This window comes from Parasteatoda tepidariorum, chromosome 10 (assembly GCF_043381705.1).
Source record: "Parasteatoda tepidariorum isolate YZ-2023 chromosome 10, CAS_Ptep_4.0, whole genome shotgun sequence".
Taxonomy (NCBI): domain Eukaryota; kingdom Metazoa; phylum Arthropoda; class Arachnida; order Araneae; family Theridiidae; genus Parasteatoda; species Parasteatoda tepidariorum.
Window position 1 is genome coordinate 40,293,579 of NC_092213.1, and position 16,129 is coordinate 40,309,707.

The 16,129-nt window shown below is 26.7% G+C and overlaps 1 protein-coding gene across 8 annotated transcripts in view; it reads left to right on the forward strand.

Annotated features, from left to right (window-relative positions):
* The window catches only part of LOC107456618 (uncharacterized), a 34,923-nt gene that overhangs the window by 3,123 nt on the left and 15,671 nt on the right, over positions 1-16,129 (forward strand). For all 8 annotated transcript variants that reach the window (XR_011637983.1, XR_011637982.1, XM_043050910.2 and 5 more), the window contains exons 2-11: positions 220-384; positions 2,227-2,360; positions 4,966-5,095; positions 5,878-5,946; positions 6,026-6,144; positions 9,635-9,719; positions 9,807-9,974; positions 11,671-11,760; positions 12,450-12,544; positions 13,924-14,037. Coding sequence is in view for 6 of the 8 variants with exons in the window: in XM_043050910.2 (XP_042906844.1) it covers positions 235-384; positions 2,227-2,360; positions 4,966-5,095; positions 5,878-5,946; positions 6,026-6,144; positions 9,635-9,719; positions 9,807-9,974; positions 11,671-11,760; positions 12,450-12,544; positions 13,924-14,037 (1,154 nt within the window). In the remaining 2 variants the exon portion in view is untranslated. The remainder of the gene's footprint in view (positions 1-219; positions 385-2,226; positions 2,361-4,965; positions 5,096-5,877; positions 5,947-6,025; positions 6,145-9,634; positions 9,720-9,806; positions 9,975-11,670; positions 11,761-12,449; positions 12,545-13,923; positions 14,038-16,129) is intronic.

The window sequence follows — 16,129 nt, forward strand, 5'->3', positions numbered from 1 at the left end:
TAAATTTTTGTTTAACAAAATTATAATGAATGTTATGGTATAATCAAAGCACATTTTCAATTGTCTAATTATTAATGTGTTGGAAGTAGACTGCATTCATTTGTGTTCCTATATTACGACTTAATATATAAAAATTTTTATGAAAAAATCAACCACTACATATTTGTAACATTGCCTGTGGCTTTCTTGTTAATTTTTATTTTCTTTAAAATTTTCTAGGATTAAAAAAATAAGATGGATTTTGAAGGTAAAGTGTCCTTGTTGTATCAAAACTTTTGGAACTGGCGAATGGAAACTAGTCCAGAATTTGCTACATTTTGTGGTTTTCACCAATATGATGATAAGTTGGAATCTTATGATTTGGAAACTATAAAACAAAAACAGGTATGTTTTACTCTCTTTAAAATTACCCATATTTATTTAATTTTTATAAATTTTTTTTTTACTTATTGGAGATGTGATGAGCTCTGCCAACCATAAATTTGGTTTAGAGTTGTTTCTACCGGAGTGCCACAAACTTATATCTTTGGGAGGGAGAAATTCCCTTCTTTGCCAAATAAAGTTCTTAATTTGACTGAATTATAAATGACATCCTGCAATTATCCTTAAGTATATAAGAAAGTAGCATTAGGAGCAGCTCTAAAGAAGTATTAGTTATAAATACTACAGCTGCCAAAATTTCCTATTTTACCTGGAAGATTTTATTTTTATATTTAAAGTGGTTGTAAAATTTATGCTTTGATATTTTGTTTTTTATTTAATAAATTTGATTTAAAATGTTCATGACCATATTTAAAGCTCTACCTTGGAATAAGAAAGGGCAGGGTAGTGGTATATACTATTTTATGTGTATATTTCAAAAAGTAATTTTCACTTCCTTTGGCAGAATTTTTTCGAGCTGTCTGCTACAAAACTCTCTAGCGCTAATATTTTTCTGCAAGATATTTTTAATTATAGCAAACATATATGTTACTAATTTAAAATAACAAAAGTGCTGTGTTTACAAGAAAAAAATGAATATATTTTTTTAATTGAACATGTAATAATTTTTTATTTTAATATTATAGGTGATATTCTCATATTTTGTTGGGGGGGGAGAGGCACAAATTATTTCCTTCTTTGCGTTTAATCATCACAATAAAAACAATTAAAAATCATGAAATCTGCAATGGTAATTGCCTATAAAAGATCGACTATGAAATCATGCGACTTCTCGATGCGTGTATTGTTTTTAGATTAGGTTGCTGTAATAAATAATATGGTATAAAAATACTAAATTTAAAAATGATGGAGAAATCAATAGCAACAGCTGCCGTAAATTCGATAGAATTATTGCCTTAAAAAGAAACATTGTAAAAATTTCGAATGACCAGCCAGAATTTGCGGAATAGTGAAAATCTTCGGAAGGTTACAACAACCTCCCATGACCTCCAATCCTGGCATCATTTCTTTCTAGGTTCTATCTTATTATGAAAGTTTTATAACAAATTGCATATTAACACAAACTGAATAATACTTAAAAAATAGTATTTGAAATTGACTCTAATTATCAGTCTTATATCTTTTATGAGGTAATAGAAAACATCAAAGATAATTTAATATACTATCGTATAAGGTTTTTCTCAAGCTGGTTCTTTATATGGAAGTGAATCTTGGACATAAGATTGATTATTAATCTGATAGGGAAAGGTTAAAAAAAAAATGTTTAGATCTTTCACTGAAAAGAGTGTATGGAAAATTAGAAATAATTAAGAAATAAAGGGGACATTGGTATTGTCACTGATATAAAGATGAAAAGATTGAAGTGATTGAGGCATATTCTGTGGATGAATGAAAATAGAATTGTGGGAAAAATTTTTGTTTCAAAACCTGAGGGCTCTCAGTCACTTGGTTTGAAATGGTTTGAAAACAAAGAACTGAAGGCGAAGCCCAAAACTGAGAAAAATAGAGGTTTACTCTGAGGCAGGTTTATGTCATCAAAGTTATGTTATGTTATGATTGTTAGGCCAAAGATTAGTAGAGTGGAGATTATAAAGAAATTTGATCAATAATACACTTATGTTAATTTTATATGACACTTAGATTTGATGTGTGTTTTGATAGAATCAAAGCATGCATGACAAGTGTAGAAGATTTAAAGCATTTTAAAATGGTTATTTGTATTTTACTTCTAAAAATTTTAGTTATAAAACTGTCGTTACACCCATATAAATTTTTTATTTGCAGGTTAGTGTTCAAAAATTTTTGGATGAGGCTGAAAAATTAGTCCAATATCCCGATTTAAATATCAAAACGAAAGAAAATTTGGAGTTGTTAATAGCTGAGCTCAAGGTGTTCTTAAAAGGATTTAATGCTAAAGGGTAATTAATTAATATTAAGAAGTATTCATTCTAAAATTTGTTTATTTATTCATCATATACCCTAAAATATTATTTTTTTAATACTAATTTAATTCTTAAAGAATGTATCTAATTTTATTTGCACAATTTTATTATTGCTAACTAGGGAATTATGAGTTATTTTAAAACTAAAATAAATAAAATTCATTATAAAAACTCACAATTTTTATTTTTAGGAATATATTTGGTATAATTCAATTTATCAAGTGTAATAAGAACTGTTTCGAAATTTTTCTCCTAGTGGTTTGATCCCAGATAGGAAATGAAAATATTTAAGATTTAGAATTTTAAGTTTTTTACTAAAGATGCAAATTATTTGTAAATTTTCCTTTCGTAATTTAAATGTTATTAAAATTGAAAGTTTTGTTTTGAAATTGCCCATTAAATGACAATGGATAAATTATAGAAATTGTTTTTTAAAATTTCTAAAATTATAGAAACATATTTGAAACATTATTTTTTGAAATATTTTGATCGAAGTTTTTTTTTCCGTTTTAATTCACATCCCCTCCTCCTGAAAAATTTTTTGTAGGGGCTCCTCGACAAAATAAAATAAATTGATAAATTGAATAAGAAAAAAAAACAAACTTGAAACTACTTTCCTAATTTGCACTTTTTTTAATAGCTTTTGAAGTAAATGATTTTTTTTAACTTATGTTGGTTTATTTTTATAATAATGGACACTTAAGTATGAATTGTTTTAAAAATTCCATGCTGGTTTGGTCGCAGACAGAGCAAATTGATATGTATAAGAATTTAAATTAAAATTTTTTAGGGCAATAGTTTTTAATAATTTCTTCAAAAAAAGTCTTATTTATTATTCACTTCTTAAATATTTTATTTAATTATTATTAGAAGAGATGTAAAGAATGTTAAGCCCCTTTCATTTTTTATTTCAATTCTTATTATTTTTTTTCTCTTCCCAACTACGCACACACAAAAAAGAAAGAATTATTTTTAATTCTTCAAATTTTGTTTTCAATAAAATAAAAAACAAAATTACATGTTTTTAGATGGAGAAGTTAAAAAAAGCAAAGAAAGCAGAAAAAAGCAAAATAGGTCGTTCAGTGAAAAAAAAATTTTTTTTTCATAAAAAGGAAGAACTTGTATGCGATTACACACTCAGAATAAGATCCCAGAATAAAATCCGTTCATTTCAAAGAATAAAAAAAGAATTCACAAGAATTTTAATTTAGCATAATGAATTCCTTGAGAGAAGCTGATTCAAAAGCAGAACAATCTTATTAAATTAAAAATTTCAAAGCAAGAAATAATGAAGTTCACAATATTGTTTTTTTTTGTCATCATGTTTGATGGTTTTTCATCAATCCTGTGATATTTTTGCCTTTTGTTGCACTAAAAATATTTTCTTTGGTGTGTTAAATATTAAGCTATAGCAGAGTGGTATAAAACAGTACTTGTAAGTGCTTGGAGCTGTTTTTGAGAAGTTTTATCAATGTTCTATTAGGTGTGACACAAATTTTTATTGTATCGGAAGGTGTTAGGAGTCGTATTGGCCCTATATTCTGACGTCATCAGCTGAGGTGGGAAAACTAACTGCTTTTTAGGGCGCGTGGCTAATCAAGCAATTTTAAATATTAATTACAAAATATCTAATAAACCACTGAACTGAAATTGGTGTCTATTGTCATAAAATAGCATGAAGTTTCGTTTTAAAAATAAAAAAATACCATGCTGGTTCCTTATTAGCAAGGCAGTTATTCAGATAAAATGATATCAAATAATCAACTTTAAATTGAAGAAAAGAAATCAATATTTTTTAATAAAACGAAAAAAATAAAACAGGGATCAGAATTTTAATGAGAATATTTATAATTCAAGACAAAAAGAAGACTCTGCATGTGTTTCTTTAAAATATTATTTGTATTCAGCTACTATAATGTTCATAGTTATTCCTATTATTAAAATTTGTTCTATTTCAACTGCTCTTTTTTCTTCTTCTTTCAATATGCTTGAAATATGTTCATTATAGCAGTATAAATGTTTAGTTACCCAAAATGAAATGGAATTTGTTCTTTTTTTTTTACATCAGATTTTAGAACAGGTTGTAGACATTAAAAAAAGTGCTATTTTTAACAAATTTTTTTTATTGAGAAGTTTCTGAAGAAATAAGAAATGTCATTGCATTTGCAATTTATTATACTATGATAAACCTGAATGCTATTTTTTTTTTAAAGTTATGAATATCAAGTTCATTTATGTTTCATAATAAAGATTTAAAATGCATTTAAATCTTGAATCATTAAATGCTCAAAATGCAACAGAATTTCTTCTTTTTTTTTTTTACATAAGATTTTAGAACATATCACAGACATAAAAAAGTGCTTTTTTTAACAAATTTTTTTATTAAGAAGGTTCTGAAAAAATAAGAAATGTCATTGCATTTGCAGTTTATTATACTATGATAAACCTGAATGCTATTTTTTTTAAGTTATGAATATCAAGTTCATTTATGTTTCATAATCAAGATTTAAAAAGCATTTATTCGAAAATTTTTAATTGAAAAACTTTAATTACGTTTACAATGATATAATGTATTCAATAGGTATTACCTCCCTCTCAACTTTTTAGAAGGACCTCAAACTGAGTTTGTACGACTTATTTTGGCTATGAAATATGAAAGCATTGAGGATTATCAGAAATTATTATCAAGATTTGCTGCTTTACCTGTCCAGGTATAAAGAAAAAATGTTATATATATATATTTATAAAGTGTAATGATATACTTATTCATTGTAATATCTGACAGATTGATTTCTATTGAAATTGTAAATTTGGAATCAATATTCTTTAATTCTTTAGAATACTTTATAGAGTTCTTTAATTAGCAATTATGTATCTAATTTGACGCAATATACAGCCAGTTCACTATTTTTAGAATTTTAAAACTGGATGAGTTGAAAGAAATATTTTAAAATGTGATTGCAAAAATTATAAGTTTTATTTAAGTGGTATATGAAAAATTTGTGCATTTTTAAAAGGTAAAGGTATGTTTCTTTTTTTTCTTCTTCATATGTTTATGTTCATTCTATTAGTAAAACTTTAATTTAATTTTGTTCAATGGAAATGTTACCCAGATTTTTTTTTTTCAAATCAGTTATTGATTAAGAAAAATTTATGACTAAATATGGAAATTTAATAAGAAAGGCGAACAAAGTTATATATTTTATCATATAAAAAGGATTTGAGTAACTTAATATTTAAGAAAAAAATCTTTTGTTTCAATTAATTTATAGATAAATAGGACTCTGGTAACCAAGATCGGTTATGAGTTTCAAATTTAGTAATTAAAACTATTAAAAAAAGAAATTCCTTTGTTGCAAGATTCCAATTAGATGAACTTGTTTTCATTTTGTTCCAATACTTTTGTTCAAGCAAACAACATAAACACATTCATTATCTTTAAACAGAGAATGTTAAAATTTCCTCTGAAAAATTCCATCTAATTTTTTTATAGATATCTCAAATTATTGACTTAATGAAGAAAGGTATAAAAGAAGAATTAACTTTTAATGCTGTTTCTGTGGTAAGTTCAATAAATTATTTTTTAAAGTCACTATAGTTTTTGAAATTTTTTTCATGGCTGGTTTTTATTTCTGGTTTAGGTTACAGTCCCTGACCAGTTGGCTGTCTTAGATCAATCAGATCTCCTCACAAAAAGGCCTGAAGATTGTGTTTTTTATAAACCATTCTTATCAGTACCTGATTCTATCTCGAGTAAAAAGTGTGTGTTGCACAATGTTTTTAAATTAAAATGCAGCTAAAATTTTCAATCGTTTTGACATGCTAGATATTAAGTAACTATCTTCACAATATCATATTTTTAAACTGCAATCAATGGTATCTATCACCTTTTGACCCAGTAGGAAAATTTAAGGTGTAAATCTGCTGCATTATCTTCATGAGTCCCAAATTTGTCTGTAACCTTAACACTATCAGACAATGATAATAAATGTATATAATTCAGCTTTATCTATTTTACAGCTAGCAAAATTTTCAAATGTGCGGTTTTTATGTACAGTGTGCAAAATAAAAAATGGACCCCCCTAAATAACTTTTGATCTAATGATTCAACTCTTTTGTTCTAGGACTCAATCTTAATGGTTTGAGGAAGTGATCTCAGAAATGCTAGTTAATTACAGCAGGCAATGGTTTAAATTACGAAATTGGTCACAAAAATGCATTTTTTCTGAATAATTATATGTATTTTTTGACCAACTCAGATTTCTGACCTCCAAAATATAGGGGGTAGCTGTAATCAGGGAAGTAGGGTCCCTATAGTTTGGTCAGGAAAGCGGCCTAAAGCTTAGTTCTCTTAATATTTATTTTACTTTTTGCATATTTCGCCATATCTGAATCAAAACATTTTTGCATGCAATTATAAAATTTGTTTACCTAAATATAATTTCGTACAAAAAACAAATTTTAGTAAATATTTATTGTTTTGTATTATTTTATTTAGTAATAGTTGAAAAAATTTTGAATTTTACGGTATACAGCTTTTTACATTATTTTAAAGAACATAAACTTTGAATGAAATCAGGCTGAATAGTTCTTGAGAAATAGAATTAAAAAAAAAAAAAATGAGGGTCAGATATCTGAATCCCTAGAAAAAAAAGGTATGTTTACTCAAGAGAAAGTGCATTTTTGTATCTACTTTTGTAACTTAAAATATCATTTGCACTTATTAATTTGTATATTTGAAATCACCCTCTTGAATCATTATAATAGAATCGAAGAATGTGAAGTTCCAATCATTAGGCCAAAAGTTATTCTGGGTGGTCAGTTTTTTATTTTGTGCACTGTATATAATACATAAGAACTTTGTTGTTTAAATTTAAATTGAGTTTCATTCTATCATACTAAAAAAAAAAAAGGAATAAATCCCAATACATGTAGGCCTGTAATATAGTAAAGGAAAAAAAAATCTTATTTTTTGTTCTATACAGTGTTCTCTCAATTTTACTTTTTAAATTTTTATTTGAAACTTGTTAAAAGGATATTTTAAAAAGTGGTTTCAGCAGTTTTCTCCTCTCTGTTTGTTTGCTTTTTTTAAGAATAAAAAGAAACCTTAGATAAAGTAATAATCTGCAGATGCTGTAATAATTTGCAGATACATGGGATCAAAACATTTGTAAAGTCACAAAATCTATATTTTTTACGAATTTCCATGTGTTAATATTTTTTCCTTTTTTAACTATGCACTATGTAAGTTATTCTATCTTAGATGTGTATTTTATTATTTTATGAACTTAATAATAAATCTTTATTATGTGACTAAAATTAAATAATCATAAAAAATATTTTTCGTGAACATTTGTTGCTAAAAGATAAAGCTCTATGGCAGAATTTTTTCGAGCTAGCTGTGTCAAAACTCTCTATCACTAATTACTTTCTGCAAGATACTTTTAATAATAACAAACATATATGTTACTCATTTAGAATAATAAATGCGCTGAGTTTACAAAAAAGAGGAAAAAAACTACATTTATTTTTTCAATTGATCATGTAATAATTTTTTTATTCTAATATTATGGGTGATATTCTCGCATTTTGCTGGGGTGAAGAACGTACTAATTATTTTCTTCTTCACACTTTGTAAATAATCATCACAATCAAAAGAATAATTGAAAATCATGAAATCCGTAATAATAATTGCCAAAAAAAAAAAAGATCGATGACAAAATCACGCGAATATAACTTCTCAAATACGTTTTTCGTTTCGAGATTAGGTTGTAATAAATAATATTGTATAAAAAATATCGGACTTAAAAACTATAGAGAAATCAATAGCAATAACTGCCAAACATTTGTTTGAATTATTGCCTTAAAAGCAAATAATCAAATGAACGTTTTGAATTTTCCATATGGTTAGAAATATATCGGGATATTTAAAATCCACGTCAAAACCAATATCAATAACTGCCGAAAATACAATCAAAAGATACTATCCATACTATCGGCGTAAATTGAGCGCGTCAAAAAGAGATTATCTAAATGCATTTTTCAAATATTACGAGTAAATTTCTGCAGGAAAGAAAAGTAATTTTTTTTCAAAAGAAAAATCTTTCTGTAAGAACTATGTAACATTCTGCTACAATGTCGCCGTGTCGCTGCCATTTTGCCACGGGGGGATAAAGAATGTATTCTGGTCTTTAGAGACCTCTGCAAATACATTTTTATTTAAGGATTGCTTGTAATGTGTTGGTACACATAGAAAGAATGGATGATATCAGGTTACGAAAAAGATTTTTAATGGCCATGATCAACAAAAATTGTGAAGACTGAAGTGAGATAGATTGATGAAGTTGAAAGAGACTTCAAGACTTTTAAAAATAAAAAATTATAAATCAAAAATATAAAACAGACAACTTTGGTAAATTGTTAGGGAGGACAATAGGGACTGTAGTACCATGGAGTAAATAATAAGAGTAGGATAATTGCTATAACTTTTTAATCCTATTTTTTGTATCATGAAATATTAATTATGTGTTTGATATTCAGCAAAATAATTTGCTCATTGAGTTAAATTAATGAATTTATAAACAATTTTGCCTCAAAACGTGTTTGGATTGTTTTAGGTTTATACTTTCCAGAAGTTGCATGCATTTTTACTTTAGGAAACATTTCTTGTTGTAGTAGTTTGGCTATAGCATATATGTGTGAACTGCAATTATATTTTCCAGTATTATGGTGAAAGCTACCAGAAATGAATGCATTTATAACAATGTGAAATTTGTTGAAAATATATTTTTAAAATGATCTTAATATATTGATTCTTTTAAATAGGATAGGTATTTTGAATTTTACAATATTAATTTTGGTGTTAACAGTTACATTTTGCAGTAAATAAATATGCACCATTATTGAAACCTTTCTTTTTTGAATTGCTTTTATTTGAAAAGGAACTATTCTTCAAATTTCTTCTTTTAGCTAAATTTTTGCTATAGCACAATCAAATCAATAGCTTAATTTATAATGATCTATGTAGAAGGAATTGAAACCTAAATCCCTACATTTTTTTATTAGTTCAAAATATTTTAAAAGTAGCTGTTTACAATAAAAATGTGTGTTAGCATTAATTATTTATTTTGGTAATTATTTATTACCAGTGTTTGAATTCAGCTAAATGTATTTTCCAGTGTCCTGAATGTATTTTCAGCTAAATGTATTTTCTTTGTTTAAAGCAACTTATTTTGTTCTAATATTTTTAGAAAAAGTTTACAAAGAGAGGCTGTTGAATCTATATCTTCAAATGTTATGCCAGCATTTAAAACATTAAAAGAATTCCTAGAAAAGGTATGTTACTGAATTATTTTTTATTTAAAAAAACCCAACTTATTATCAAAGTTTCAGCATATTCTTTTGTTTTAAATTTTTTCTTAGGAATATATTAAAAAAGCTCGCAGTTTACCTAGTATATCGACTTTGCCTGGAGGAAGTACTTTTTACCAGTTGTGCCTAGATTTTCACTTGGGATTTCGTTTGCTGCCTAAAGATGTCCACGAAATGGGCCTCAATGAAGTGAAGCGAATTTCTGGTGAAATCGAAAAAGTACTTATCTCATTCTACTTATTTTTTATAATATTTTCAATGCAATATTACTTTTACAATGGATAACCTAATATGTTTATTGCGTTACTAAGATTGTATAATTTCCGCATTGTCGGGCTTTTACATATGCGTATGTATATAACAAGAGATGTGAGCTGAAAATATTCTCACAGAGTAAGAATATTCTTGATGAGTAAATTTAATGGATTATAAGGAATTCTCTTTTTTTCTTTCGAATTAAAGAAAAAAGTTGTATTATAAATTGTAACTGATTGTGAACCCTTTCTGGGTGAACAGGAAAAAGTTAGGGAATTTTATCAATCAGGAAAAATCAAGGAAATGTCAGGAAATTCTATTAAAACACCTAAAAAGTAAAGGGAAAGGAATTAGAATTTAAGTCCAATATTTCTTTTCTAAAATAATTGGTCTTGCAATAATTAAAAAAAAAGAATTAGAGGTTTAATTTCAACTCTAAAAACTAGTAAGTACAAGTGTTTTGTAATATATAAGAATGAAGCATGACAGAAAATTTATGCCGCTGGTTGCAGGAAAATTCGATAAAAATATCAATCTGGAATAGTCGGGGATTTTTTCCCTTTGTAGTACTTTCTTGTCTCAGTATAGGCCACCCTGCCGTTATTGAGACAGTTTACGGCAAAAATGTCACAAGTCTATCCTTGATTACCTTTTTGACCAGGAGTCATAAGTTTGAGTAATATGAACAAGGCAAACAAGCATCTTTAGGTCTCTTATCGATGTCTGATTTTTCCTAAAAGTTTTTGCTTATCATTAACCATTTTTTGTAACAAATGCTCACATTGCATTCATCTTTAACAAAAANAAAAAAAAAAAAAAAAAAAAAAAAAAAAAAAAAAAAAAAAAAACAGATACAAAATCACAACCGCACATTGTTTTGTTTTAGATGCATCCCTTTTTGGTATTACTCTACATATAATACTAAACAAATGGTTCCATGTTAACTGGTTTATCAGTTTTATGCAATTCAATCCTTTTATTTTCCTAAGTAAGCTTGAATTGTAGTGCTACTGTCACTACTGTATTTCTGACACTGTTAAAGGTGACTTTTTTAATTTTTATTTGAACACCTTTTTCATGTGTTAACATGCATATTTTTATAACTTTTGCTATAAATCAATATTTCAAGATTTTTTTGATAGTTCTACGATGTAAAACTATTTAAAAGTAAAATTTTCAAGCTTTGTCCTTTAGCCCTGGATTAAGGAATTATTGCAGAATGAAAATTTCAGCTAGAACAATTCAACATAATATCAAATTTAGATACTAAGTCAATAACTGTGTGAAAATTTACTGAATTTAGGTCTGGAATAAAATAGGAAACTTTCAGAACAAAGTCAAAGTTTGCAAAGAAATTAATGAGAAAATCACAAGAAAGATTACTACTTTATGCATTACTAAATCATTATTTGATCAATAAAAAATTTCATTCTTAATTCTTGAAGCAAAGAAATGCTATATAACTTTTAAAACACCTACAAAGTTTTTAGTTTTGACTGATTATTGCTGTTCTCGGTAACACAAGTCTTTGACATCTCGAATCTTATTTTAAATTTATTGCATTTTATGTTTAATTTTTAATCAATGTTTCATATTTTGTAAATTTTTGAAGCTGTATGATTCAGCTGCCATTTATTCAGAAATGTTTCATTTAATTTAGGTGATGTTGTTTTTAGGATATACAAATGTTTCAATTAAAGATTTCACAGAACTTTTGAGAAGTGATTCAAGATTTTTCTTTGAAAAGCCAGTAAGTTATAACTTGGAAACTCAATTTAATGACCTTTTCATTTAGTTTTTTCTTTTTAGGTGTAAAGATTCAGATTTAATTTTACATTGGTGTTAATCAGGTCGACATGACCTATCATCAGCCGACTAAAATAGATCTCCAAAGTTTATAACTTCGATTTATTAAAAGCATCTAAAACCTTTTTCATAAAAAATATAAAAATTGAAAGACTTCAGTCTTAGAAAAAAAAAACACTACTTTATCTTTCTACCGGTCATCCTACTAATTTAGTTACTTATTGTTTTTATGCAAGTCTTAATTATTTTATTTTACAAGTTTTATTTATCAGCAAATGAGTTCAGTACATGCCGTGAAATGTTATTTCTTACAAATCTTGCATGTTATTTTACATATGATGGTGTTACTTTAAATTAGGATCTAAATATACCTTTTTTACTATTACAGTTATACCTTATTTATATTGGCCTCCAACATGGCATTTCTTTTTATTTTTGTGCCTTTTCTTTAAAAAAAAAAAAAACACACCATATATAAATAAATTTATAATAATAGTGTGAAAATTTGAGTAAAAATATAATGTGAATAATTTGACTTTAAATTAAAGTGTCCAATCCATGTAAAGCTTTTGTACGTTTCTAAATTATTTTTATGTAGTAATTTATTATTTTTATTTTTTTAATATTCTTTAGGCAGAACTTTTAGAAGCTTATAAAGATCTCATATTCAACAAAATCTGTCCCAAGTTAAAAAAGCTGTTTAAAAGCATTCCTGAGGATGAACTTTCGTGAGTTATATGTTTTAATGTAAAAATTTGTTGTTTACAATATTTTGTAAAAAATGAGTTATTTTAAGCTATATTCAAATAAAAATTAAGGAAAAATTCTTTATTTTTTTATTGAAATTATTATTTTTTAAAAATTAGCAGCAGACATGATTTAAGTTATACATTTAGTTAAGTTTCTGATTTCTTAAAATTCAGTCTTTTGTTTATCAAAGAAAAGGTTTCATTACATTTAATTTTGCAAATTGAAATCTTTTTGAGGGCAGTAATGTAAATAAAAATAGCGACAATTTATTTCATTATTTTTATTTACATTTCTAGATAGGTTTAAAGCTTTTAAACGTTAGATAACCTAAAAATATAAAAGTGAAAGTCAATATCTTAACGAAATTTGGCATGTTTTGCATTGCTGGAATATGGATATAATAAACTTTAATTAGTGGTTTCTCCAAGCATCACTTCTCATTCTTTAGAGCTCAATTACTTCTATTTTTCTTACTCGGATAAAAATTTGGCTGGTACAAGATGTCTAGTAAAAAAGTACTGAAAAATGAAAATTTAATTCTGAAAAAATTAGTTATAATAGTAATTTGTTGTGGTGAATTGTGGCGGCAGCACAATTCGTCACAGTGAAATTAAAGAAACATGAAAGCCATAAAGATTTCACATATAATTTTGATTACATTGATATATTTTTAGAAAAGTTGCTAATTATTTAGAAAAGTTCTTGCAGGGACAATTTAAATGAGGGTTTAATCTTGTTTAAAAACTATGCCTAATTACCATAAGAGTGAAATATTCAAGAACAAAAACCTCTCATTTTCCAAAGGAATACATGACTTCCTTCTGGTTGTAACCTCATTTCACTCTGGGTTTTGAAACACTCTTTATAGGAATAATGGAAATGCAACAACTTTTGAAACTAATTTTGAAAATTATATAGGTTCTGTTATCAATGTATCATTTATTTTACCTTTTTATCACTAATTATTTATTTCACAGCTGATTGGAATTTTTGAATTAAGTCATTTTTTACTAAACACTCTGTATATTACTAACATAGTTTCCATTATTCATAGGATTGATATTTCTGTAAATTACATAACACTATCTACTTGTGTTATAAATTAGCATTAAGCTTCTTTTGTAAATTTTTAATTAAAAGTAATCATATGTAGGATTGATATTTCTCTAAATTAGATAACACTATCTATTTCTGTTATAAACCAGCATTAAGCTTCTTTCATAAATTTTCAATTGAAACTAATCATATGTAGGATTGATATTTCTGTAAATTAGATAACACTATCTACTTCTGTTATAAATCAGCATTAAGCTTCTCTTTTATAAATTTTTTAATTGAAACTAATCATATGTTATAGAATTGAACCATCACCTTCAGTAGAAGATGATGCTCCCATTGGATTTTATTATGCTGGCACTCCTGATGGTGTACGACCTGCAGTATTTTATTTCAATAAGGATGTTAAATCAGTGTAAGTATTAGCATCTATATAATGAATATAATTTTTCAATTTGGTTTAGCAATTTCGACTTCTAAACAAATCTTTAATTTACTTTTTATTTTGTGTTACATTGTTTAACCCCTTCCTTCTCGCTCCCGTGAAAATGACGAGGTTTCGCCCTTAATTTCTCTCTCCCGTCATATTTCCGGGCTGTAGTGTTCAGTAGTAACGCGCCAATAAGAATAAGTCTTAATTCATTTCTTTTGCCTGGAAAACATTTTATTTCTCATTTTACACACCTGATGGTAATACCAGGATATTTTTAAGGTAATTGTAAATAATTAGAGAAGAGATGAAAACAATAAGAGATGTAGGAAGGAAAATCGGTACTACTGTCCAGATTGTGACGTTGGCCTCTTTATCTCATGCTTTGAAATTTATCACGCAAGAAAAAATTACTAATTTTTATTTATATTATACGTAAGTTTATTAAAATGATTTTTTAATGTTTAAAACACATATTTTTTAAATTTTCCTTGCTTACTGGAAAACCAACTTTAAGTCCTAGTAACCCACCCTGAATGTTAGCTTTTCCTAAAAAGTTAATTTTTTAAAATTTCAAGCAAAAAACAAATCAAAAATTGAAAATGAATATACAGTGGAGCATCGTTTATACGACGATCACTTATACAACGTTTACATTTATACGACGTTTTAGTGTGGTCCCAAATCATTCCTATTCATTTTAATGCAAAAATATATCGTTTATACGACGCACAGAATCGGTTATACGTCGGTTTTTAGATTTTGTTCACGTTTATTTAATTTTTTATTTTTTCTTGTGTATTTTAAAAAAGGGCGGAATTTGCCAACATGAATGATACAGAAAAGGGTGCCAACAAGAATGCTTGGATGACGACCGTAATTTTTACTAGATGACTGAAAAAACTAGACAATGTTATGAAGAGGCAAAAACGAAAAATTTTGCTATTCATCGACCAATGTCCAGCGCACCCATCGATACTAATTATTTTGGAAAATGTAAAAGCTCTCTTTTTTCCTGCAAATTGCACAAGTGCGCTTCAGCCATTAGATTTGGCCGTGATTAGAAATCTAAAATTGCATCATAGAAAGCAGTAAGTTCAACTCGCTATTCAAAGCATTGTAGAGACTAATAGCAAGAAAATATAATTAAAGGTAACATACATTCAAATTGCTCACTGCAATTTTTCTTCTTTGGTTATTTGTTTGTTTTGCTTTGTCTAATTTAGAAATTTATGTAAATCAACACGTTAAACATTAAAATTAACTGAAAACAGAGTTAGTTTCAGTTTTAGAAGTAAAAATCGATTCTACGACGTTTTTCGGTGGTCCCTTCAGCGTCGTATAAACGATGCTCCACTGTATATATATTGTTCATACACATATTTTTATATAATTTTCAGGGATTAAAAAAAAGCACTTTTATGACTCTTTTTTGAAAATTAACCGTTTGTTAAAGGTTATTTCTTAAAATTATTGTAACATTTACATATTGGGCTGTAGGGAAATATAGTTAACTTGATATACATACATTCTGTATGGATAAAAGTCTTAACCCATCAAAAATCGAAGTGTTTTGATATTTTTATAAATATTGAATATTACATTATAGTTTTTATTTTTATCATTTTGATCGACTTGCCTGATTTAACAAGCCAATTGTCCTAGTTCTTATATATTCTTATGTTTTTATGCTCCTATATATTCTATGTATGCCAGGGCCAATCAGCCATGAGCTGTCTTACAGCTCAATAAAGATGCAAAATATTTAATATTTATAATATTGAATTTATGTCAAATTGAAGTTAAGAAATTCTCAAGAAAAACTGTATACTGAATAAAAACTGTAAAATTTTTTTGACATGAAATTTTTTAAACGTTTTAGGTTTTTTTTTGGTAATAACTTTCTTTGCCTTTGATCCCATTATTGATTTGATTATTCTTTTGATTAATTTTAATGAAATTGCTAATAAAACTTTTAAATAGTTTGAAATTGATAATGGTTAGATTAGAGCCGCGATGGCTCAGGGGATAGAGCGTTCACCTTCCAGTAAGGCAAACAGGGTTCGAATCCCACTCG